The 27,906-nt window shown below is 36.4% G+C and overlaps 1 protein-coding gene across 4 annotated transcripts; it reads left to right on the top strand.

Annotated features, from left to right (window-relative positions):
* The first annotated feature begins 308 nt into the window (after window positions 1-308).
* On the top strand, window positions 309-27,906 carry esrp2 (epithelial splicing regulatory protein 2). 4 transcript variants are annotated; one of them, XM_056461756.1, is made up of 17 exons: window positions 309-417; window positions 577-729; window positions 1,246-1,374; window positions 8,581-8,694; window positions 9,048-9,162; window positions 9,360-9,455; window positions 11,297-11,351; window positions 11,500-11,610; window positions 11,892-12,024; window positions 15,833-15,875; window positions 16,319-16,620; window positions 17,491-17,727; window positions 17,818-18,016; window positions 19,348-19,546; window positions 21,235-21,418; window positions 25,257-25,358; window positions 27,640-27,906. In XM_056461756.1, the coding sequence occupies exons 2-16, from the start codon at window positions 598-600 to the stop codon at window positions 25,341-25,343; spliced, it is 2,136 nt and encodes a 711-aa protein (XP_056317731.1). In that variant the 5' UTR covers window positions 309-417; window positions 577-597; the 3' UTR covers window positions 25,344-25,358; window positions 27,640-27,906. The 4 variants fall into 4 exon arrangements, with proteins under 4 accessions (XP_056317731.1, XP_056317730.1, XP_056317732.1 ...); XM_056461755.1 differs by lacking the exon at window positions 309-417 and having other exon boundaries at window positions 424-729; XM_056461757.1 differs by lacking the exon at window positions 309-417 and having other exon boundaries at window positions 424-729; window positions 11,503-11,610.

The raw sequence follows: 27,906 nt of genomic DNA on the forward strand, positions 1-27,906 counted from the left end.
ACCATAGTGTGTATTTAAACCGCTGCAAGCACGTTTTGAAACGTATATATTTAACAGAAGGTAACGTAAAGTGAACCGCGCGGATACACAAAGGTGTTTGGCAGCAGAAAAAGTGAATCTGATCTTCCCTCCTACTTCCTAGCACGGAACAGACCAATCAAAACGCATTTCATAGACACAGTGGCAGTACACCCCGCCCTCACCTTTACAAACCGTCCAATCAGCGGGCTCCCCCGGGAGATTGACACCAAACAGGGAGGCCGAACCAAAGCCAGGTAACCAAGAAAAAAAGAGACAGCGAGAAAAGCCTTCAGGGCTTGTTATGGGGTTAGCGTGAGACGAACGAGGACTTTTTTCTGCCTTCTTTACCAGTCAAACCAGTAACTCTGGATCGAGAGCACACAAGTACTGCAGCAGGTAGAGTCTCGTGCCGCACTCTCTCTCGTGTCCTCCTGGAGTAATCTTCTGTTCTTCCTCGTGTACTTCAATTGAATTTCCATTTCTTTTGTTTGCTTCTCTTGGAGAAAGGTGAACCCTCGTGTTACTGTTTTATTTGATCTTTGCTCTTAATTGTAGTTTGTACCCTTGTGGTCCCTGATGGCTTCGCACAGTGATACTCTGGTGGTGTTCTTTGGGGCAACAGCTGGTGCAAATGGGGGTAAACTGGGGTCGGATGAAAGGGAATTAATTCTCTTGGTGTGGCAAATTGTGGATCTACATGAGAATAAGGTACGGACCTTTTGACCCTGATGTAAGGTCTCTAACTTTAAACCACCCACCCAGTTTTGTGCTAGTGTTAGAAACCACCTTGACAGGTGACATTCACCAACGAGGTGCGCTTTCGGATAGTCAAACGCGCTACTTGGTAAATCTCACAGCAACGTTTGATTCGAGTACTATCGGTTTAATTCGAGCATTACAGCGTGGCCATTTCAAGCCACGAGAGACGAAAGCCTGCCTTGTTTGCTGCATGTCATCTCCTGTAGGTCAGTAACCCTGCCGTGTCTGCTTTGCATTCACACAAACACACCGTCTGAGATATCAAAACAACCACCACCATCATCTTCTTCATCGGTGTCAACCCAGTGAGGTGCTCACCTAGACCGCACGGGCTCGTGGAGAGCATCGAGCATTAATTGCTTTGATGTTCTCGACGGCCAGGTGCGTGTTTAAGGGCGCACCGCTGAGAGAAACCCGCTAGAGTTGCAATGCTAGGCCGGTTGAATGAGATGATGTTGTTAACAGGTGGGCAAACTTCAACGGATTCTAGTACAGCCGGACAGTGTGGACCTGTCGGAGCAGTGCAAGGAGGAGACCGGGCTCACTGCTGAGGAGCTGTGTAAGGCCGAGCCGCTGGAGAGCGTCCTGCAGCAGGTGAGAAGCTCCATCTGTGTGTCTGTTTGGACTGCCATTACAGTATGTGTTTTATAACCATTAAGAAGAATTCATAATGTACGTTTGGTCAAAAGTCACATGAAGCAGCTTATTATGTATGGGCCTCATGTTTGATTAAAATGGTTTTGCTGTGGTCTGTGTTTGTGAGGGGTTTTGGGTGAGGGAGGGAAGATGGGAAGGCACAGACGCTCTGCTCCAGGGTGGAGTGCAGGTCTAGTCTTGTTGCACTGATGTGTTGAAGACATCTGGAAGACGGAATGTTTACCTGCGAATTCACCCACCTGAAAGCCATATATGTCAATGAGTTTAGAGTGAGTGTAGGTAATGCTGCACATGTAAGGGTAGGAACAGAGTAATAGACTGTAATAATGTTCCTGCTTTTTTTCTCTGGGTTTCCATGTTAAACTTATTTATCAAGGAGGTTTGGGATGTTACGGCTTGAGTTTTACAGGTATGTTTTGACAAAAGGTGGTGTTGCCAAACGTGTTTCTCAACACTGACGCAGAATTTATTTGCACTTGATAAACCTGTTCCCACCCTCAGTGTTTCAAAATGACGCCCTCTTATTACTGTCCCACAGAAAAGTGTTTACAGCTCCTAGTCTAAGTTCAACTTGTTTGTATTATTAAAAAGTCCTAGTGTCATCAGGACATTTAACACATTTTGTTTTCAGACACTTTTATAACTTATCTTTGTTACGTTCAGGTGGTGGCATTTGCATGTTATCTAGGTTTAGTTGTAGCCTATCCCCAGGGGGCTCTGTAAATATTAACTAGGAAATCAATTTCTCCTTGTCTACATTTCAGAGAGATAGATCATTCGCTCAGTTCAGGTTCCCCCATTGTGTTTGTCTTTTCAAATTTAATGCAATTAAAAATAAGTACACGTTGAAAATATTACGAGTTTTAAAAAATCTTTAGCAATATGATCAAATAGTTTTTCTCAATAAAAGATCTCAACTAAAAATACACAAATCATGATAAAGCTCTCTCTTTTAATGGTAGTATTGTGCATGTCATTGGCTTATCAAATGACGTTTGGAATTAGCATCGAATACTTAGAATAAGGTGCAAAAATAAGTCTTTATGCACCGTAACTATACTGAATAGTTGATTCGGGTCAGTATTGTTACTTTGAAAAAATATATACTATAGGTGTAATGTCAACCCTAATCTCCATCTCGGTTAAGCATGAATACAAGATCTCAGTCAAAATTAATTAAAATATATTGCGTGACATTACCTATTGTTGTCTACGCATGGGCCGGTATAAGATTCTGACAGTATGATAACCTTGGATAAAAATATCACGGTATTGTGGTCACTGCGCTAAAATCTGTTATTTTTAAATGTCTGGGTAAAAAACTAAAACTTTTTCGACCCTTTGAACACAATATATTTAAATTTTTGAAACATTTAAAATATTTTGGAGCAGTAAACATGTCAGGCTAAATAATTCAAATGAATTATTGACTTCTGCTGTCTTCATTAGTTTCTAAAACACAGATTTCTTTACTATTTAAAATGGTATCTTTGGATATTTTTCCTGCTGGAGATACTGTTGTCCTCAAAAAACAAACAAAAAAAAAGTAGCTAAAAATATTGCATGCAATATACCTTAGGAACGGTATTACAGAAAAATTTGGCAGTTTTAAATCCTTGACTTTTCCAAACCGCTGTATACCTTGAAAATGATTATCCCATGCCGATTGTTGTCAAAATAATGCCATGATGAATGCAAACCTGAATTAAAGCTAAAGATGGTCACTAAATGACCCTGAGGAGAGACATGCCTGTAATTTTTACTTCAGTATATGTGAAAGACGTTTTGATCCAAACAGCATCTGAACTTGTAATGACCTAAACAGTACAGAGAAGTGATATGAACGTATTCAGTCAAAATCTGCCTGAAACTTCAGTGAGGAGTTGGGGGTTGAAGAAGTGCTCAGTTTCACTAAGGTATGACGGTTAACTATGGACCTTGGCCTGTTGTGTTCATTTAGGAAAAAAATAACCTTCATAAGAAGTTGCAGCATGATGACTAACACTAATTTTCTCACTGGTTGATAAAATCTTCCATAGCATTGCGTCTAAGTTGAGAAACAGGTATTTAGCAGGATTTAGTGTGGCTCATCCTTTCTTAGTCACGGAGTTGAGTCAAATTTGTTTTTTTTCTAAACTTTAGTGGCTGGTTCGTGCTATTTGTGCTGAGTAGCGGTATTCGCAGTAAAACTGAGGGAAAAAATACGTTTATAGCTGCTAGCATTTTCTGGACGACTCTCACTTTGCACCTGCTTTTAGACGCTAACACTGTGAAAATGGTGTGGCACTAACACACCTGTATGTGTGTGAGAGTGTGTGTGTGTGTGTTATTTTAAGCAGAATGAAATTATTACTTGAGTGTTTTTGAGGGAGAAAGGGATTTTGGGTGTGTTTGAGAGATGAGGGGTGTGTTAAAGAAAGTGCGTGTGTTCGCTGAGTGAGCACAGCAGGCTGGCAGGAGCGTGTCAGTACCTGTGTGTGTTGAGCAGAGTGCTTTATTTCTCTACAGACTGTCAATGCACTGGGAGGGTTCTGGGAAATGTCTCAATGAAAGGATGTGACACATTCATCCATTCTTTAAGTCAGCAATAAAGCAGAAAATGCAATAATTGCCATCAATGAAATGATCCTTTATAGACATGGGTTTTGGATCTCATGATCTTGCAGCATTGAATAAAGTAAATAGACAGTGGATTAAGTGGAAACCGGTTGTACTGTGTGAGGTTGCCACTTAAACATCCTGGCAGTTCAGCCGTCACATCCTGCTAGCTTACCTAATGGGACTCCTGGTTTACTTGGCATACAGCATGCAGTCAATATGAGAATAAGTTTTACTTTGCCCTACTAAATTTAAAGGCCAGAACACTTAAAATACTCTTTATAAGACAGTAAAGACATGTATAGATGCAGGATTGGAGGTTACAAGTATTTCGAGTTACGTAATATTACTTTTGTAAGTAATGAGTAAAGTAATGCATTCATTTTAATAACATCTGATTTACTTTTTTAAAAATGTAACAACAAGTTACTTTTTAAGTTTAGTTGGTTCACTTAAAAAAAAATAATTGCTTAATTAAAATGAACTTGGTCACTTTAAATTCTAGAACATACAGAAACAAAGACGACAGGACTTGCATGGAAGAAAAGAAAATTATCTAAATGGATGGTGATTTTACTTTTTAATAAGACAAAAAGTACAATAGTAGCAAACGCATTGCTTTAAACTTTCATTAATCTGTATGTATGACATTTATAACTCTGAGGTCAGGAAGGTCTTTGAAGATGGCATTATCCTACATTTTTTTTATGTTTTTTAAAAAAAGTGAAAAGGTTAAAGAAAAAGAAACTGCAAGATTAAGCCAGGTCAGAAAAAGTAACACAAAAGTACTTGCCATAAAAAGTAACTAAGTAACGCAACTAGTTACTTTTTTTAGGGAGTAACCCATTATTGTAATGCATTACTTTTTTTAAGTAACTTTCACCAACACTGTATAGATGTGTGTAAGGCTGAAAGATACCATTTTTTTTTCTCTAATTAAAGTTAGAAGTTTGCAAAGGCAATTTAATATGCATAACAATAATATAAATGGAAAATAAAGTGCTGTAGTCTAAAAGTTTTGTTAAAATAAAACATTAAAATATTGTTATAATATATGATGTACTACTCAGTTTTTAACAGTGTATGAAATATTTTTTTCTGTTTGAACTGATCTTTGTTGTATAAAATACACTGACATCTTACTAACTGGGATCATGTGATCCTAAACAATTATATTTTGAATATTTTTAATATATACACACACATATATATATATATATATATATATATATATATATATATATATATATATATATATATATATATATATATATATATATATATATATATATATATATATATATATATATATATATATATAAATTATATTTTTAATAATAATATATAATTGTATTTTTTTAAATGGCTCTATAGAAACTCTCCTTCAAGGGACCAAAATGCAATTTGGAGTTTGGTTTCTTTGTGTATAAACACATACACAAACAATTGTTTTACCATTTTAGTTATTACATTGCTTAGACCTCCATTGTTTTTCTGTCAGGTTAATGATATTTCCTATGGCCTAACTTTACCCCTAAACCCAACCCTTACAAACATGTGCAAAATCAGTAGACTCAACTGAAACGTGTTCTGGTCCACTTGTTTTTAACGTTTTTAACTGGTCAGGAATGTCCACACTAGTGGGTTGTCATGATATTCCACTATATAAGAGAGGACATTTGGCTCTCAAAAGTATAGCTAAACCAGTACATGCACTGAGCAAACATGGCCTTACAGGACTCACCAATTGATTGTGATGCCAAAGATCAGTTTTCTCCCTTACTCTCACTTACAGCATAGCAGAGTAGAATGTGAAACTGAAACCCAGATCAACTTTAAATACCATATTTATCTCCTCCTAACCACATAAACAAATTTTTACTTTCCTTTTATTTTAATATACAATTTTTTTTTGGCTTTTGGTTTGACTACATTTTTAAATTTAGTTTTCAAGATAATAGTGTAAGTGAATAGTGAAAAGCAACCGTCATATCTTGCTTTTACCTGGAGTTTGATCTCCTCTCTCTAACTGTGTGTGAGCACAGGGTGTGTCTCTGTGTTTTAGCCAAACGTTTGTGTAGCAGGAATACGTTTGCACTTAATTATTGCAGGTGCTAATTTGTGCAAGGCGGGGCTGAGCAGTGAAAACTGTCATAAACACACTAATTAACTGAAGTGAATGAGTTAGTATTTATGTACAGATTGTGACCATCTACCACTCAGGCTTTCCTTGAGATTACCTGAAACGAGATGTAAAGCTCTTGAATTATATGTTGAATAGAATTATCTGGTATTTGCGAAAAGTCTCTTTAAGCCCTTAATGACTAACTGAAGCTTCATATCGGCATGAGGTATGAAGATGGACAGGTTATGTAGAAAAACAACACGTCACAGACAGTACAGGAGCATGATGGGAATGTAGCTGAATGTGCTGCCGTCTTTACATGTTCACCATGTAGATGTAGCACCATCTTTTAAACTTTTGTCAACTGTGTGTTGGTAGCTCTTATGTAAAGGCAATGTTGGCGTGTGTTATCAGCACTGGCCCAAATGATATGAAAATTAGGCCATAAACATGCTATCTGTTCTCCTTTTGCATACCGGTGTCTTTCAAATAGCACAACAGTTCATGCTGTAATTCACTATGGATTGGCTTCAGTTGCGCAAATGTCATGTTTGATCTGGTGTCGCAACAGTAAATTTAATATAGTGTATAAATAGTTTTTTTTTTAAATGTTTCTTAACAAGTGCAACCGATTAAATCGTTTCATTTAGTGGCTATGATCAGCCCTTACTAAAAAAAATCATTTAGAGATGCGTTCTGCTCTGTGTTTTGTCTTTTCCGTGTTTCTTTGTTGCTGTCATGTGAATAGCGTCATCATTGTTGGAGGATAGCCTGTACTGCTGTTGACTGATGCAGAGATGGATAAGTTTACTAAACATTTGTAATGGTTCATTAAAGACTCTGTGTTACTGCTAAACACTGGTAAATGTGGGAGCCCCTATAGTTGTGAGCGAGCAGTTGGTGTGTTTATTGAGTGAAACAATCGTTCTTAATTTGTTTTGTCATCTGTCTCTACTTTATCTGTAATGACTGGCAGAGCCACGATTCACTTCCTGTATTTCCACCAAACCAGTCTGACCAGCTGCTTAATCTAGAACAAGCATGCGCATTAACGCATTACAACAAACAGTGAGTGACCTCTGGGATGCCCTTGACATTGCAGTAGAAAGTTCAGAAGTTTCCGCCTATATTTATTTATTTATTTATTTATTTATTTATTTTTATCTGTCTGATGATCAGAAGATATTTAACAAAACTGTCATTGCCAATAATAAATCTTTCACAGTGTCACTTGTGATTGTGTGAGATTCTGTATCTGGTTGTGTGCAGACCATTCAGATTGCAGAAAGAAGGAACTTTAATTTTGAACTAAACACTCAGCATTCAAAATTGCTTATTCAATTGATTTGTCACACTAAAGGTTAATAAAAAGTAAAAGCTACTGAAAATTTTGTAACTGAAAAAATATTTGGTTAAGTGGGTAACTTCATACAAAGTAGGGCTGAATTATATATCATTTGAGCATCGATATCAGTGTTTATCTGCAATAGTCACATTGCAGGATAAGATTATTAATTAAAGATAAAAAGTAAAAGATATTATTAAATTGTATTTATTTTTGTTTTTATTATTTATTCAATGATGACCATGGTGTTTTACATTTGATTGTTCAATGTCTGCATTGGAATACTGTTAGACTCCAGAAAAACCAGAAATCACTGTTTGTTTATTTATTTATTTTTGCTTGAAATTTAATAATATTTATAGCAGATGCAGCACCTAGAAAAAGACTAGATCATCCCAGTGGATCTAAATTAATTAAATCTTTAATAATATTCAAATAATCTGGTGAAATTGTATTCTTATTGCAAAATATATCATCACAAAACAAAATATTGCAATGTCAGATTTTTTCAATCTCGTGCAGCTATTTTATTCGTTCATTCATTTTTTTTTTCAGCTTAGTTCTTTTATTCATCCACACAGAAATGCCAACTGACCCAGCCAGGGCTCGTACCAGCGATCTTCCTGCTGTGAGGTGATTGTGCTACCCACTGCACCACCATGACGCCCAGCCCTTTTATTTTCTTCTGAAAAAGCTGAAATTTTGTGAAGTTTCACAAACTATTTTCACGTGAGCATGTGATATGATTGATCGTGGATGGTCTCCCATCCTTAATTATTAGTAAGCCAATCGGATTAATCCAAACTCATTGTAAATAGCCCGTCTAGTATTACTCCCTTATCTCCCCATTTTCCTTCTTTACCAGGGGGAGTTTGAGAATTAGCTGATCTCGAACCCCCTTACGTGCTCATCGACCAGGCGGTAGCCCTGGGCTCAATTACTTTCGAGCTTGGGATTCTCTCCGGGGACATCATGCTAAACCTGCTAATATCATCAAGCAATATCTAAGTGTGAACTCTTGAAATAAACGTTTGTACTTATAGTAGGTTTTATCTTCCTCTGTTTCTGTCTGTAGTTTCACCAGTCAGTGTCAGCTGAACTGAAGTCTCTGGGCCGAAGCTCTTACACACTGTGTGTTGACGGGCCACTTCTTATTCGACAGGTGCTTCACCCTGAGGCCTCCAAAAAGGTAATTTACCGTCCAAACTAAAAACGCTTTCATTCTTGTGTATTTATGCTTTATTCACCCTTAGTGATGGCTGTTTAAGGTGTAAATGAAAACCCAACTGTGCATAATTTTTTCTGCTATTTCTAAATGAAGCTGTCAGTTTGTGTTATAATCCGTTTAGCAGCAACATGTTATAATCTTCACAGGAATGTTGTGCTTATCCAGAAGATATTAAAGAGCCCACTCTATTCTGCCTTATACATTTTTTTCCTCTATCTTTTTTTTTTTTTTTAGTTTACCCTTTCCTGAGGCTCCTCCGAAACATATTTTTCTGCCTGCTTGCCTCTCATTTGCCTGTGTGTGTTTTGTTGTAGAATCTAGTCCTGCCGGAGTGCTTCTACACATTCGTAGACTTGAAGAAAGAGTTTCACAAATGCTGCCCCAATGCAGGACCTGTCAAAGACCTCACGCTGCCCTCTATGCTGGACTGTATCCTGCATACGCTTTTTTTTTTTTTAAATGAAAATAATATTTTACATAAATATAACAAAATTAGATGATGCCTTTTTGGATTTTATTCAGTTTATTTTGAAGCTGCACCTTTTGCCAATTTGCTAGGAGTGTGTGTAAATCTGCCTTTGTGGACAGCATGGCCTGTGTATGTATGCACCTTGACATTCTGTCAGATGTCTGTATTCAAGCCACAGCGGAGCAAGAAGCTGGATTGAGGGAGGTGAAGGACATGGTTCTGCTAATACTGCATGTCCTGGCTGAGCCTTACAGTGAGTGTCATAGTGGATTGATCTGTGCTTGATATATATATATATATATATATATATATATATATATATATATATATATATATATATATATATATATATATATATATATATATATATATATATATATATATATATATATATATATATATATATATATATATATATATATATATATATATAATAAATATAATTATTTTTATTGCAGTATACTAGTTTATGTGCTCAGTCAAATGCACAGCCTTTCTATTTGATTGTGTGTGGGGCACTCCACCCTTTCAATTAGGGCTGGGCGATATGACAAAAATGTAATCTTGGCGATTATTTTCCATATTAAACGATAATGATATTTAGATATATCTTTTGAAGTTGTTAATGCTTTTAGATTTTGAAGAGCACCCCAACAATGACTGAAGTTTGTGAATTTCGTGGGTCTATTAAATGGCAAAACATTTTCAGTCAATAAATCCTGTGTCCTAAAATTCGGTACATTTCTAGTAGAGGTGTGAACCTACACTGGTCTCACTGTTCTGTTCGGTTATGATTATTATGCCATCTATTTGGTTCAATTCGATATCTCGGTGCATTGACGATGCTTACCATACACTGTGTTATATTTTCACAGCAATTCTTGTATTAAAATGGATAAATATATTTATACTTGTATACTATTTGTAATGCAATTTTGTCCTTTAATATAAACAGTCAGATATATAAACTGTACCTTTAAACAACACGAGCATTTATAGCAAATAAACCTATATAAATGTCCCGCTCGCTTTCTGAGTCCTGTCTAGCAAGTTCTTTCTTAAACCCCTTTGATTGGTCACGCGCTGAACAGGAAGGGCTGCGATTGGCTCTTACGCGCTATAGTAAGCTACGGCGACATAGCGCATATGAGATAAATGACGTCAGAACGTAATCACGGTTATAATTATTACTGAACCGATACCAAATTGTCCGCGTCTTCATCGCGGTGCATCGAAGAAACAATTAATTTTGACACCCCTAATCTCTAATATCAAAACACTTTTAGATTCCCATTATTGCACATTTCTGTTTGTGGTTGGCTCTTAGAACAATAGAATAAAATAAGTCCAGATCTTATCATTGTTATTGACATAAATTTTATTGCGATTCAGTATAATAACATTTATCAGCACAGCCCTACTTGCAATTTAAAAAGGATCACCCCAGGTCTGCACTTTTTCTCTACAAAATTATGAGCAATGAAAAGACCCCTTTCACACAAGCATTTGTACGATAATATGATCGTTCACAAAAATCAGCTTGTTGAAATGATCAGTTTTTTTTATTTAAATGTTAACCAGTAATCTGTCAATGCAGCTAAATTAGTTTGTTTTGCAAGTGGCTTATGGCTCATACATTATCCCATGATGCTATTGTTTTTCTTTTATTGTAGCTTAAATGGTTTTATTTATTTATAGTGTTGTAACTTCTGCTGCTGAGATGAGAGAACATTTTTATTAAGTCTTTGCGTCAGGAAAAAGTCTTTTTAAGGCATATTTCATCTCTTATCGCAGAAGATTTGGCCTATTTGGATGCATTTTAAATCTTTAGTAAGAAATTTACAATGCATTTTTGTCACATCACACATCTGCACTTTAGTAAACTGACAGAAAACAGGTTGATATGTTGAAATCAGCATAAGGTTCAGAAATCTAGCTGTGACAATTGACCTATCCTTAAGTTGTTTATGACTACTCCAGTAGGAAGGAAAATAGTTTAACAAATTTACGTCAGCTTACAATTTAATTGGGTTGAAAATATGCATGTAAATTCTCTTTTTGCTTCTGATGTTGTTCATGTTTTTTCTTTTGTAGATCACAAATTTACTGACTTTGAGACTGTAAACTACAAGTTTGAATCTGGAGCGTGGTATGTACTCACTTTTTATTGTCTTTTTGTCACTGTCACTGCCCAGAATATTAAGTCATTAGTTTAGTTGCTTAACCGCAATTTTACAACAACATCTGTGGGGTTTCTCATGATAAACTGTGTGTCTGCATGTGTGCTTGGCTTCCAGTAGTAAGACAGAAGCTGTGGACAGTGAGACGGTCATCAGAGCTCGTGGGCTGCCATGGCAGTCGTCTGATCAGGACATCGCCCGTTTCTTCAAGGGCCTGAACATTGCCAAGTAAGATTACAGCTCAGCGTAACACTGAAATGCACACTCACAATGGCATGGAGCGTGCACTCAGAAAAGAACCTTAAGTACACATTAACAGTGTAATGCAAAACTCAGTAAGAACTTGAAGGCAAATCCAGCCATTTCTAGCTAGCAGAAATGCAGGTTTACATGGAATGTCAGAGCTGATTTGTCATAAGCACAATTTGAAAGACTTTAAACTAGTTTTTAATTGCTGCATCTCTTTCTTTTGTGTATGTTTTTTTTTTTTTTTTTTTTTGTGCATACAGAGGGGGTGTTGCGTTGTGTTTGAATGCTCAGGGCCGGAGGAATGGGGAAGCTCTGGTGCGCTTCATAAACTCTGAGCACAGAGACATGGCACTGGATCGACACAAACACCACATGGGCAACAGATACATTGAAGTGAGTTTACCTCCTTACAGCACACAAACCAGGAGTTTGTTTTATTTTACTGTCAGCTGACCTCCCTTGTGTAGTAATGCTCACTTAAAATCTGAAATGCTCCTGATTGTTTTGCTCACACTGAATTTATCATGACAATGCTAAACGGCATGCTAAAGAAGCTGCATCTTTAAAGCACTATTTCCACTTGATATTAATGGATTTTTCGTGATCTTATCTAGAGGATCTTGCACAAACAGTTGTGACCCAGGACCATAAAATCATTAATTTCTTTAACTTAGTTCATTCATTTAAATAATTTTATTCAGTTTATTAGTTGTGCTTTGTTAAAATAGGGCAATATTTGGCTGAGGTGCAACTATCTATATTTTTTAAAAAATAAAATGAGTAAAATCTATAATTTGGACACCCCTAAAATATTTTTTAGCTTTTTCATAAGCTATAAACTATTCATAAGATTCTAAACAATTTAAACACAGAGATTATCTTAACTATTCATTTTTCTTTTTTAAACATTTATATTTACTTTTGTTATAAACTTTACAATGATCACAGAAGTAGTTAAAAGTTTATAGTTTGTGTGTAAACGCTTATGTCTGCAGTTTCAAAATCCATATAAAATCTCAACACTTCAAATGAAGGTTTTGGCAATTACATTGTTATGCCAATAGGTGGTGACAAGCTAACATTAAATATATATTTGTTAGTAATGATAATTAGTTCAAGATTGTTCAAAAATGCTGTATGTATCTTATAGTAATATGAGGTCTTTGAGTGAGGTATTGAATTATTTATTCAAACTGATAACTCCTAATGTCGCTAGTTGCATTTTTTTTTTTTCAACACTTCCCATAATTTCTAAAATATCAACCTCTACCAAATGGTTGACATGTCATTTTATAGTAAAAGTAGCAAATTAATACATGTACTATGAAAATGTGAAAATATGAAGTGTAAGACCAATTAATTTGAAAAACAATCAAAATAAAACAAAATAAAATCAAAATAAATATGAAAATATGAAGTGTAAGACCAATTAATTTAAAAACATAATCAAAATAAAACATTTTTGAATACTAAATCACCTTTATTTTTTGAAGTACGCCATAAAATATTTCAGATCCTCATTTAACACGAATCAGGGTATCTTCCGTCCATTCCATATCAGTTTTTAAACAAAAAAAAAAGAAAAAAAAAAAAAAAAAAAAAAAAAATATATATATATATATATATATATATATAAGTTTACATGTTCTGTCATTAGATCAGTTATCAGGCTTGCATTCATTGCGAATGCATAAATTAAATAAAAAACGTAAATTAGCAGTATTATTAGACATTTGTCAATAAAATAAGGTAGTTCGCTGCCAAACGTTCTGCAGCTGTGCACCTGATGCTGAGCACCTGGTTTGCATGATTGTTTCCAAGCAAGGCCTATATAATAATAATATATGTTCATAATTCGCCGCCAAACTTCATGCTGTTATGCACCTGATGCTCTGCAAGCGGAACCTGGTTTTCATGATTGTTTCCGGGCTACTGTAGGCCTTAATAATAATAATAATAATAATATTAATAATAATAATTACTATTATAATAATTAATATTGTTCACTTAGTGGTTTTTTATTGTTTTGTTTTTTTTTGTAATGGTTGTTAGCAGGACCAGAATAATAACACATTGGGCGCAGTTGCTATAACAAAGGGTACCATTTGTTTTAATTTTATTTCCTCCTAATTTATTTATTTATTTATTTTTATTTCTTTTAAAGAGTGGGTTTAAATTACATACAATAGGATCGGTGGTTGTTCACGAGCAATACCTCCAGGTAGCCAACTCAAGAGCTGAACTAAAAGAAGTTTAAGGGCAACAAGCCTACACAATACGGTTATCCGCAATGCCCATTTCTCATGCGTTTTCTCACACAACAAGACTTTCAAGACGTTTTAAAACACTGGATTAATGAACAAATTTTCAAAGGAACTAATTAAACGCATACTTATAATTCATAATAAATAACGTCTTGTAGTTTAGACTAACAGATGAGCTGACTGTCTGCGTTGCACTAATAGTGAACTTGACATTTGCTCTTCGTGAGAAAATTGTTAAAGTGCTACTGCGGGCCCAGTTCCATATTGCACACATAAATATTGCAGAATAGGCTACTATTTGTTGCTGCCAACTGTTTGCATTTTATTTTATGCATTTAATATTGCATGAAATAATAAAAAAGGTAAGTGCGTTCGGTAGAGCGTGTGATGCGCACAGAGCGCACTATGCTAAATTAAGTTCTCTTTAACCTAATTCTGCTTAAATTGTAGAAAATCTTTAAAACGACAGGACTTTAATCAAGCCTTTTCCAATTGGAGAAATACAGCTATTAAAAGCTTAATCCTTATAAACGATCAGTTTATAAAATGCATCATTTACGGATATTCTGAAGATTAAGACAAATGTGGAATAACTATAATATTTTTTATAAAAAATAAATGCATTTAAAGTAATGGAACATTATATGTAAAACAAATCTAAACTATTAAATAGGCTACAGGCTAAATAAAGGGACCTTGTCAGAGCTTTACAGCGCGTGCAATGAATGCAAGCCTGATAATATATATATTTAATTATTGATTGAATTATTTATTAATTTAATTAAGAAATAAATAATTAATTAATTAATTAATAAATAATTAAAAGCCTGGGTGCTGGTCCGCAGAAGGCACTTATTTTGAGGGCTACGTCACGAGCTCAGATTTGGTTGACCAATCAGAGAATGATGGCCATTTCAGCAGCGCCTACATGTGTATAATGAATTTTAAAGTCACTTATCCGTTTTCCTACCCTAAATTAAAAAATGAAAATCGAGCCAAAATCTTGTTTTTTGTGAGCAAAAGAAAAAAGTCTGTTTCTTTTCCTTTTTTTGTTTGAAAACGGATATGGAATGGACGGAAGATACCCTGATTCCTGATTAACATGCTTTCTTGTTCTTAATTTATTTTAACAATAAAATCAAAATCAAGTGTAGAAGTGCAACAGGATTGTGTGTTTTTTTTTTTTTCTCAAACAATGCTGTGTAGTCTAAACCATTATTTAAAACAGTCAAAATCTGGTTAACCATTTGGTAGAGCAGGCTGTTAAAGGGCTAAAACAAACAATCAAAAATCATAATCTTCAATTTGCCTGTGTTGCAAGTGGTTGAGGTGCATTTTCACCATTATCTACATGTGTATTGTGACCGTTTGTTTAGTTTTTAGAAAAACTGAAATCCTGTTAAAATCCTGTTTTGTTACACTCTCTGTCACTTTAGTAGGAGCATTCAGTGTGAATAAACCCCTGGAAAAGCTTATTTGAGTGTGTTTGAATGCAGGTGAATGAAAAGGATGTGAATAGTAAGTGGTACCACACAGCGAACAAAGAATAACTTGTTTTTTAATTTCACCACGTCCCAAAATAATCATGTTTTGTCAGTTTGCTAAGTGGAGTGCAGGCGGTCTTTATGTGATCGATTACATTTGAGCAGCCATAGTGCTTACACTATGAAAGCAATCCTACTAATTGCTGTTTTAGAGGAGGTGTTCAACATTAGAAGATCAAATTGTTTCAGTGCTCCTCCTTTATATCTGAAGTTTATCTTTATGCCAGGTGTAAACGGCACTTAAAGGTCATGCCCTTTAATGCATCACTAAGATCTGTTAAAACAATTGTCAACTTCACTCAGTGGACCCATCTGTAATTGGCACAACGTGATGAATACAGTTAGATATGGTTTTGTGATTAACTCTCATGCCACTTTGTGTTTTTGTATCAGGTTTATAAAGCGACCGGGGAGGAATTCCTGAAGATTGCAGGAGGTGAGACATTTACATGTGGTCTTTAATTGTAATACAAGCAGACACTTTCCATTTTGTGGAGTAAATCTCCATTCGTTATTCTCAGGTGTGTGTGTGTGTGTGTCCCTTCCTCATTTCACCCCCCTCTGTGGGAATGAAAGACTCTTTGTGAGTCTCTTCCCCTTGCTGACTCATGTTGGGCAGGTAAAGAGGGAAACTCTACTCCCCTTCCCTCCTGTCCTGTGATCTGGCTGGGCCACAGAGAAAGTGAGCCGTTCCCTCAGGGATGAAGATGGGTCAGCAGCCTCTGAAAAGCCTCACACACAGCAGGTGTAAAAGAGCAGCGGCCTGCCGAGATATCATTACAGAGCATGTGGATGTGTCTGCTGAAAGCTTTTAGGGCAGCGGAGAGCATCAGTCTGTGACTTCCCATTTTAAGTGCACAATTTCTCTTCTTTTGATAGGCACTTCCAATGAGGTGGCTCAGTTTCTGTCCAAGGAAAACCAGATGATAATCCGCATGCGTGGGCTTCCATTCACTGCTACTCCTCAGGATGTTCTGGGATTCCTGGGCCCAGAGTGTCCAGTGACTGATGGGACGGAGGGTCTTCTGTTTGTGAAATATCCAGATGGACGTCCAACAGGCGACGCATTTGTTCTCTTTGCTTGTGAGGAATATGCCCAGAATGCCCTGAAGAAGCACAAACAGATCCTGGGCAAGAGATACATTGAATTGTTTCGCAGCACTGCAGCAGAGGTCCAACAGGTATTGATACTTTAATTGAATGCTCAGAAATTGAAGTATTAACAATTCTTTAAGTAGCCATTAGTAATAGTTGTTTTTGTATTGGCAATTTTCATTAGGGTTTTTAATCTTTTCAATATTCAGACTAGAATGTGCTGTATGTTTCCCACCATGTTTTATTTTTCTAATGTAATGCACATTTATTGGGTATTGCCATACACCCAAAGCACTTTACAATTGTGTGATGGAGGGGGTCTTTTCACCACCAGCAGTGTGCATTCTGTTAAGAAAAGATGTATTGTCACAAGAATATTTGAGGCAATTTTTTGATAAGCTTTATACTTTAGTTATTGTTTATTTCACATTTATTCACAAAATGATACAACAATCAACAGACCGTGCACATGCATACATTGATTGCAAAAATGTAAATTAGTGTTACAATTAATTTTTTTTAAACACTTTTATTTTTTAATTTACAACACGTCAGCACACAAATGTATTACTGTTTGAGCTTTTAAATTCAACCTTAAATTCAATCTTATTAAAACATGTTTTAACGTTAATACTACTGTTATAGTCAATTACAAAAAGTATCGGGGGAAAAAAAGCTGAACAAAAATAAAACCGAACTGAAAATGTTTTTGACCCCAATTCTCAGCAATGCGTTTTTGCTGCTCAATATTGCTCTTGTGTATGTGTATACATGCACGTCTATATTTACACATGTATGACATCAATATATATTTTAAACCCAAATTTTGTGTAAATTATGCTTTTGTTTAATAGCTTTTTACAAATAGTAATTCCTATAAAAAAAAAAAACTGGCTGTATATTTGTTAGATTAAAACATTTTGTCAACTTCACCTTTTTTTGTCTCTTCAAACTAGGTTTTGAATCGCTACATGTCCACTCCGCTGATCTCCACACTTCCACCACCTCCTCCTCAAATGGTGTCTGTACCAGTGTTGGCCACTCCACCCTTCATCACCACCGGCAGCACACGAGACTGCATCCGGCTTAGAGGCCTGCCATACACCGCCGCCATTGAGGACATCCTGGAGTTCATGGGGGAACACACCATTGACATCAAACCACATGGAGTGCACATGGTCCTCAACCAGCAGGTGCTTCAGAAAGGCCTGATGTTTCTTGAAAGTTGTCATGGAGTCTTTAACTCTTTAACTTATGTTGAGTATTTTTGTTCATCTTTTTAGGGTCGACCCTCTGGTGACGCCTTTATTCAGATGAAGTCGGCTGACCGTGCATTTATGGTGGCGCAGAAGTGCCACAAGAAGATGATGAAGGATCGTTATGTGGAGGTTTTCCAGTGCTCCACTGAGGAGATGAGCTTTGTGCTGATGGGAGGAACGCTGAACCGCAGCGGTCTGTCACCACCTCCCTGCAAACTGCCCTGTAAGAGACCGCCTGAAGACCCCTCTTCTCAGTGCATGCAATCAATATTCCAAAAGTGTTTATTGCCAGACAGGTCAGCGCAATACACCAGTTCCAAACCACCTGACACATTGTTCTTCAGGAGATTCTTAATACTGGAGAATTAAGTGTTACTGTTGGATTAATCCTAGGTTTAACACCTAAATCATTCTTCCATCCTTTGAGCATCTTGTGCTTTCACTTACAGTCGTTGGTACAAAAATAATTCTACATCACTTTGCATTAATGGTTACATTCAAAATGAAGAGTAGTCATGAAGAATTATGTACTGTGGAATTATAAAAATGCACTTAAGGACAAAATGATCACAATATGGATTTGCATAATGCACACACAGTATGACAATTGTTATAAGCCTGATGTTGTACTTTCACAGTCTGTCATCTAATAGCTAATCAATGGCCCACTTTACCATTAACATCTTGTGGACAAACTAGGTAGTGCACAAACTGTTCAAAGTGCATATGTGAGCTGCTCATCCATCATACACATGGTTAGAGTAATCAAGCTGTGTGCATAAATTAAGCAGTTTTAACAATAATTACAATTTACAGTAAAACTCCCAGGTTACTGATTTAAAATGTGGTCTATCAGTTTCTTCATATAAACAAGCATGATTTCACTCATGTTTCTTCAATCGACAGCTCAACCAAAATCTAAAATCTGTGTTCGGCTCAAGTACATAGCAGTTATATAAGCACCCAGTGCCATAATAGCACCAGGTTTCTGTACCCAACCCTAGTTAAGACATTTTTGTAAATGTCAAATGCTTTAAGATGAGCTATCCTGTTCTTTTTGGTTAGTGCGAGTCGTTAGCTGTATCTGGTCAGATGCATATCTGTGTGTAGTGTTCCAGTCTGCACTCTTCTGCTGCCATTGGCTCAGCTGTTTGAGCTTCAGTTTCAGCTTATCTGCTAGACAGCAGTGTGATGACCTCAGTCACAGATCTAAAGGTGCAACATTTTGGCATTTAGAAAGAGCAAGCCTGTTGCAGCACTAAAGGAGGGGCTGTTTGCTTAGTGATTTGATCTGGTTGTTTGACCTTGGCTTGAGAATTAGCCGTATGTGCTCACGCCACATCAGAGGAGACACTGGTTGTCCCTGTGCCAGTTCAGCTAAATATACATGACATTCACACACTCCAGCAAGGTTAGCTCCTCATGTTCACCAAACCACACCAAGTGGGAATGCCAAATCTTTTTTTAAAAGTTTATTTTTTTTTAATTGTACTAATGCATCATAAGAGAAAAGGTTTTGTTATTTTATTATTTTTTTAATCCTGTCTCTCTCAGGTCTCTCTCCACCAACATACGCTGCGTTTCCTGCTGCTCCAGCTATGCTTCCCACTGAGGCAGCGCTGTATCAGCCCCCCCTGCTGGCCACTCCAAGAACTCCACAGGCACCAACACACAGCCCTGCGCCTGCTCTCGCCTACTACTCTCCACAGCTCTATATGAACATGAACATGAGCTACACCACCTACTACCCCAGGTACAACACTCACACATGCTGGCTTGATTGGATAAATAAGACCTTTATCTTTTGTCTAAATTTACATGATGCCTTTTAAAGAATTTTAAGGCTGTAATTTTTACCTGGTTAAGTCTTGTTGTTAGGAGTGTCATATCTGTGATTGTCATTAAACATATGTTAAATGAGCAATATCACACGAGTAGCAGTGTGATATGGCTGTGTATTGGCACTGGTGGGAGGCAGTGTCCCACCAGTGATGATATACAGCCATATCGCACTGTTACTCATGTGATATTGTGTTTATACAACAGTTCAACAGCATAATCGTGTATATAAAGAAGAAAATCAAACACAGAGTCTCAAATTCTTTTGTATGAGGAACTACTTTCATCCACCATTCATTCACATCTGCAGCTGACGTCAGAACAGGAGAAACTGTTACTAATTCACAAACGTCACTTTAGAGCAAGTATTTGAATGCATTTCTAGCGTAATGTCTAAAATGATGACAAAACAGGAGATTTTGCTCACATTTTGAGACTATGAGGCTGAACGGCGTGAAATGGCTACAGTCTACAGAGATTTCCTAGTATTTCTCTGTTGCAGTCGGGAGATCACAACAATTAACCCCAGAAAAAGCCAAAGCAAACACTACCAGATTACTATGGTATAAATACAGCACTACAACATACAAAAGAGAGAGACAAAAAGAAAATGCTGAGTTTTTCTCCCCTAAGGCCTTCTGTGGTCTCTATCGCCATCTTGTGTCTTTGTTCTGCTCGAAATGACGGGGTGATGGCCGCCAATATTAGAAATGATAAGTATTTAAAATAAGCACTGTCCTTACAAATAAACTGCATGGATGCAATCTAAACAACTACATTCTCACTTAAAAAGCCTCAAAAGTACATTGTTGTCCATTAGCTGCAATATTTAATAACTGTAGTGAGTTTATTGATCAGCTGTCACTCAATGTGGGCGGAGTAATACAGAAGGGTGAGGAGGCTGTTTGAGTTCTGATATTGCAAAATGTCGCACCGCTATTAGCTTATCAGATTCGAGAACCAGACGGAACCGTTTTATAAACACTAATATTTAATATATTTATATAAGTTTTTCTACTGTAAGCTGTTAATGAGAATCAATAGCAAAGTTTTTAGCAGTAATACACCAAAACTGTTTTACTCGGTTGAAGAATTATTTTAAAAAGGTACAGTTTCATTTTTTTTTTTAACTATTAGAAAAACCTTCTATAATTTTACTACAAAATCTGCAAAAGCTGGCATGGTGTTAAAGACAAACTAAATATTTCAGATAATAATCAAATCTGTTCTTAAAAATATTGAAGTGTGTTGAATATTGATAAAGAGAAGTGATTTCCATTCAGAATGATTCTATATGATAAAGTGACACTGAAGAATGGAGTAATGAAGCTGAAAATTCAGCTCTGCCAACACAGGATTTAAATAGTTTTGAAATGCATATTGAACCAGAAATAATTTCATTGAGGAAATATTTAATATTCATATTTCTCAATTTACTGTATTTCTGAACAAATAAATGCATCTTTGGGAAGCAGAAGAGACTACATTTTGCAAGTCGAATTGTGTTATATAACTGTAACTAATCAAGGGATATATGTATCCATATCATAATGCAATATGTTGCCATCAATGGGAGTAAATCTGTCTAAATTTTGTCTCTAGTCCACCAGTGTCTCCCTCCACTGTGAGTTATTTTGCGGCACCACCGGGTTCAGTCGCAGCTGCTGTAGCCGCTCAGCCCACCCCTGCCATCCTCCCTCCTCAACCCGGGGCACTGGTGCGCATGCAGGGCCTGCCGTACAACACCGGGGTCAAAGACATCCTCAGCTTCTTTCAGGGATATCAGGTGACTGCACTTTCTGCTGCTCACTCACTCATTCATTCAGCTTCTCAAGTTCAAACAGCCAAAAAAATAAAAAGTGGCCCTTTCACCTAAGACCTTACCAGGGCCCCATTTCTCATGGTTAAGCAACAAACAGCTTAAGATTGTTACACTTCTTTCTAAAGGTGCCGTTGTTAAGATTCTTGCACACTGAGTCCAACATTTCATATGTGTTTGTCTATCCTACAAAAGTCACAGTTGTTCATAGAAATGTTGAAGACAGAGTTCAGTGTGTAATAACAATATATTAAGAACAAATGCAATTAGTAAAGAAATGTATATTATTTAAAATAAATAAAATGGAGTCTTCAGGCTGTGAGGATGATGATGTTGTTGTACTTTCTCTTTAAAAACATACACAGAAAAAGCTCAAATATTTGGCCAACCAAATCCTGAGATTGTGTAGAAGGAAGGGGAGTTTCATCTCCCTATTAAGATTCAAAGTTTTCTTCAGTGGCTCAATTTATTGCTTTGCTAGTGATTCTGGAGCTACATATTGAAAAAGACCACAGGCTGTCTTTGTAACATATAAAATGGAGAATGTAAAGACACTATATAAAGTACTATTACTGTGAGATGAACCTATGGAATTGCTTGCTACAGTTGGGAAAACTAGTAACAAGTAAATTGAACTCAATTAGTTTGAATTAGTATTGTAATGCCAAATAAAAGTTGAGGCAGTGTGTAAATGTGACTGACTGAAGAAAAAACCTGAGGTGAGAATTTTGGATTCAGTGTGCAAGGATGTATACAGCTTAATCGTATTGTTTACTACCTAAAATTAGATGGGAAAGTTTAGTGTTAGCTGCATGAGCTTCCTATTGTGATTCTGAATTACTTGAAAAATGACAGCGTATATTAAAGTGGTACAAAAGTTCTAGCGCAGTGTTGAATGCTGAATCCCTGTGTACGTTTTGTCCTCTCATTAGCTGACACCCGATTAGCCGGAGGCTTCAAAGGACGGTATGATTCCTGCACTCAGAGAAGAGGGTTATAACAGTCTGAGGGAGGGATGCTTTGTTTTGGGCACGGGTCTGTGTGTGTGTTGTCTGTGTGTGTGTGTGTGTGTGCTTTCTTTCTCACATAGTAGAGATGTATAGTTGTGGAGGTTTTCCAGATGTTCTAGTACTTTCATATAGTGTGGTGGGTACGGTCTCCTCTTTATTTGAGCGGTGTGCGAGACCCTGTTCACTAAGTGTAGCGCAGCGGCACGTGTGTGTGAAATGCAGAGTTCAGCTTTGACTTCTGGCTGAACCGGTGAAATGGATCTGAGCCCAGTTCAGCTTCCAAGTGTGCTTTTAACCTCTCATAGTAAATGCACACTACAGCCTCTGTGTGCGGGATGTGTTTGTTTTTTTGGCAGGTGGTCCCTCTTTCTTTCTATCCATATATCTCCATCTCATCTATCTCTCTCAATCTCTCCATCTTCTCGCTCTATACATCTATCTCTCCATCTTCTATATCAATCTCTCTTTCTGCCATCGCTCCATCTGTCTCCTCATCTATCCATTCATCTCTCTCCATCTATTCAGCCATCTATCATCTCTCTCTCTCTCTCTCTCTCTCTCTCTCTCTCTCTCTCTCTCTCTCTCTCTCTCTCTCTCTCTCTCTCTCTCTCATCCTCTCTCTCTCTCTCTCTCTCCTCTCTCTCTCTCTCTCTCTCTCTCTCTCTCTCTCTCTCTCTCTCTCTCTCTCTCTCTCTCTCTCTCTCTCTCTCTCTCTCTCTATATAGTATCTATCTATCTGTCTGTCTATCTTTAGTGAGAGATGATGTTTGGGCAAACACTGGTCTGGTGTCTCCTCTTGAGTTATGATTGCATTTATGATGTATAAATGAAGGGTCGTATAACCATAATATTTATTCCATCAGTCTTTATGTATGCATGTTACTTTTTTCTTTATTTACATTTTAGTTTTACACGTTTTACTACTTCTGGTAGACCCAGGGTGTGAATATGTGCTCCGATCATGATTTTATTCAGGAAGTGCTGGTGATGCTAAAGTTCCACAATGCACTACAAACACAACTTTTTATTTTCAAATTGCATTCTTATTGTAATTGTTAATTGAAATTGGGAATTTCTTTAATGAATTCTTAAATGGACTTGTATTGTTGCAAAATATTTGTCAAATAAATGCTGTTCTTTTGAACATAAATTAACATTTGCATTAAACAGCATCAGAAATGGTTCTCAACACTGTTAAACCTAATTAAGCTTGTAAATTGCACTTAAGCTGAATACTAGTATATTGAAATATAACTACTAAAATACTATGCACAAAGACAAAAGAAAACCAGAAATTAATTAATAAAACTATTACATCAAAAATGCTGGAAAAAAATCTTAACACCCTTGAAATTTATTTGACCAAAGCAAGTAATAATTAATAATTATTTTGTCTCTGACTTTAAATATGGAGTTCAAACGCAAAAATGCTATCTGAATTTTTCTCCCGAAAATTAGCAATTTTCTTAGAATTGTGTAATTTCACTTTTATTGCTATTGAATGGGTTCATTTCCTTTAAATTTAAATGACTGAACAAAGGAGGCTGAGAAAATGCTCATCTCAGAAAAACAGTTAAAGAATTCAGATGCAAAAACCATCTGACATTTCTTCTAAAAAGAGCATTTTTCTCAGCCTCCTGTGTTTTATGTTCAGTTATTTCATGTTAAACGGCATGAAAATAACCCATTCTTTTCCATACAAGTGAACTGAACATGCACAAAGGAGCCTGGGAGGGATATTAAAATAAAAATTCAGATGGAACTTAAAGGTTTTTGCATCTGAACTTTTCAATTGAACTTAAAAAAAATATATATTCATACTGTACAAGTTTAAAATCTTTTTTTTATGCAATTAAAAATGTCATTTGTATTAACTGAATTTAATCTAGTGGTTTAGGGTTTGGTTCAGGATGTCCATGTTGTCTTAGGGTCTTGCATTTCAAAAGCAAAGTTTTAGGCCTTAAAGTCTTAAATTCACTGAAGTATTGTGTTGTAGGTCTTAAAATGAAGACCTGTTTAAAATGATTTATGTCCATGTAAAGTTGCTCGTCCAATCACAAACAATCCATCTCAAATAGAACTTGAACAAAACTCTATTTACTAGTGTGGTTGAATTATCTTCCTCACAATAATGTTTGTTTAAATGTCCTCCATGTACAATATTTATAGCTACCAATGAGGACACTGACATGGACAGATTGTTGTGCATATATTTAGTTATTATAGTTTTTAAAACTTGTCCATAAAATAATAATAATAAAAGTTAAGTTGGTAAAAAAGTGTATGTATAGAACTAGAGTTTGCTTGTTCACATTTTACATTATTTAAAATACGATGGTTAATAAATAAATAAATTCAATTTTTAAAAGTAAAAATATTTCCCACTTACCCAACCAGGCCATTAGAAAAACAATTCTTAGCATTTAGACCTGTATAAGTCTGAAACTTCATTCATAATGGTCTTAACAAGGTCTTGAATTAGCCTTTGATAATAATGTTTTTTGACCACAGGGTTTCTGCAGGTTTCACAGTGTTTGAAATCCAGTGTGCTGCTTAATATTTGATTTCAGAATTATTTTAATAGTGGTATGTTCAAAAGAACACTTACTATAAAGTATATTTTAAATCTGAGTATTAATTTATTTCAAACAACTTGAGGTGAATTGGAAGAATTGTCATGTGCACATGTTCTCACCCCTCTATGAGAAGTGTGCAGTGCTCAGCAGCTGATGTGTATATGAGAGCAGTGCTGAATGTTGAGCTTTGTGGACTGACTGTGGCTCATTGTGCTGTAGTTCAATCCTGAAGACTACAGCTCCTTGGTTGGAGTGAGTGATCAGGGCCGGAGTCTCATTCAGCCTAAAGAGTGGCTTTGTCTGTAGGGGGAGCCGCTCCAGGTAAGCTCCCACGATGCACCTGTGTGACTTGAAGCCACGGCTTGTGCATGGACTAATCCAGTAAAGCTCTTTCTTTTCTTCTGATTCCTAGATCTTCACTGTCTGCTTCTTGGATGATTAGTCTCTGAATGCTTTAATCGTCCTGTTTTAAACTCACTGTAATAATAATAATATTAATAATGCTTCTCTCTGATGTGACTAATTGCTTTGGGTTTTGAATATCTTATGTTTGCCTCATGTTCTAGAAGTCTTCTGTCTTTGCGAGGGTTTCCTGTTGAATGGTTCTACTCTCTATAGTGGCTGTGCTAATATATTCTCTCATTCCTTTTCAGCTGATTTGACCGACTTTATTGTGTGTCCTGGCTTCATGCAAAATGAATAATTCAAAATCCAATCCGTTTCTCTCCTTAGCTTTCCTCTGTGTGTGCAGGTGGATGGATCTTGATTTACCTGATTGTGATGTATTCCGGTGGTGACTTGTTATTATTCATTCATATTCTTATCTATATAGGGCCACCACTGGAATATATGAAAGCTCATTTTCACCACAGAATTTAAAAATATTTAAAGGTAAATGGGACCGCTTTCATAATACTGACTTTATCTTGCAAGTCCTGGGTTTCTTGCAGTTCTTAAAAAGTTGACGATTAGTTTTGGGAGATATAACCTATTAAGTTTGATAATTGTAAAATCGAATAAAACTACAATTTTTAAACTAATTAGTCCTAAATTCTGACATATATTATGCTATTGAATTTCTCTATTTTTAAATTTTATTCTGCAGATTAGATAAATTAAATTATAAACTCAAGAATCGCTAGTTTATCTCTCTAAATACACAAGCGCACACACACGCACACATGATGTTTATACATTACAAAGTGTACACTACCTGACAAAAGTCAGTCGTAAGAGCAACAAATAATAACTTGACTTCTAGTTGATCATTTGGAAAAGTCGCAGAAGGTAATTTTTTTTTCATATGAATCATCTGTTGAACTGCATCCCAAACAGAACAAATACTGCAGAAGACCTACTGGAACCAGCATGAACACAGGATTCTCACAGAAATCAGTCAAGTTTGGTGAAGGAAAACTCATGGTTTGGGGTAACATTCAGTATGGGGGCGTACGAGAGATCAGCAGAGTGGACGCAACATCAACAGCCTGAGGTATCAAGACATTTGTGCTGCTCATTACATTAGGAACCACAGGAGAGGGCAAATTCTCCAGCAGTATAGCACTCCTTCTCATATTTCAGCCTCAACATCAAAGTTCCCAAAAGCAAAGAAGGTCAAGGTGCTCCATGATTGGCCAGCCCAGTCACCAGACATGAACATTATTGAGAATGTCTGGGGTAAGATGGAGGACTCATTGTAGATGAATTCAAAGAATCTTGATGAACTCCGAGTCCTGCAAGAGCTCTCTCTTTGCCATTCCAGATGACTTTATTAATAAGTTATTTGAGTCATTGCAGAGATGTATGGATGCAGTTGTCCAAGTTCATGGGAGTCATACATGATATTAATTCTTCTTCCACTGCACCATGACTTTATATTCTATGCTGTACATTATTTCTGTTAAGTGACAAGACTTTTCTCTCAGCAAAGTCAGACATTACTGTGCTAATTACATAATTAAAATATGTAATCTAGAGGCCTTTGACTTTCATATGAGCCACTTCTGATACCAAATGATCAACTAGAAGTCAAGTTGTTATTTGTTGTTCCTAAAACTTATATGGGCGACAAGACATTTGTCAGGAAGTGTATATTCTATCCCCCTACCCCTAAAATGAACCAATCAGCATTTTTTACCTTTTAAAAATACTTAATTTGTCATTTTTAAGTCCTTTTCCTGCATGAGGACCAAAAGCATTTCCACACATGGTCATTTAGTGCGCATAATGTGAGGAATAAAAGTAGAATACACACAGATATACATACCTACATGCTCCTGAAATGCAAAGAAAGTCAGAATTGAGAGACTGCGATATACATGGAAATTTCAACCATTTAAATCTTGCAGTTCAGATTTTTTTGAAATACTTGTTTGACATTACTTGTAATAGTGAGAATTAAGAGATGCAGGCTTTGAATTTTGCAAGGAAATAGAAGTCCAATTCTGATTATCTCTGATTATCTAAGTTACAATTTTAGGACGAAAAAGCCTCAATTACCTTTTTAAATCTTATTATTATTGTATTTAAATCCTGTGGCTGAAGTGAGCTCTCATAGGAGCATATAAAGTCCTCCTCATTATTTTTGTTGTTGTTGTTGTAGCTCCAGGCGGACTCGGTGCTCGTGCTGTATAACTGGAGTGGTCAGCGCAGCGGGGAGGCGCTGGTGACCTTCCCCAGTGAGAAAGCAGCAAGACGGGCTGTAGCCGAATGCTCCAACATCCCCCTTTCTGGACACCCCATCCACTTGGCCTGCTGCGAGTGAAGATGAGTCTCAACACTTTCTCCCTCAGAAATCAGTGCTCTTGAAATCCAGTAGTTCAGGAGGAGACCTGATGCAGAAGCACTGTATGTATGTATGTATGTATGT

The sequence above is a fragment of the Danio aesculapii genome, chromosome 7, assembly GCF_903798145.1.
Source record: "Danio aesculapii chromosome 7, fDanAes4.1, whole genome shotgun sequence".
NCBI lineage: Eukaryota > Metazoa > Chordata > Actinopteri > Cypriniformes > Danionidae > Danio > Danio aesculapii.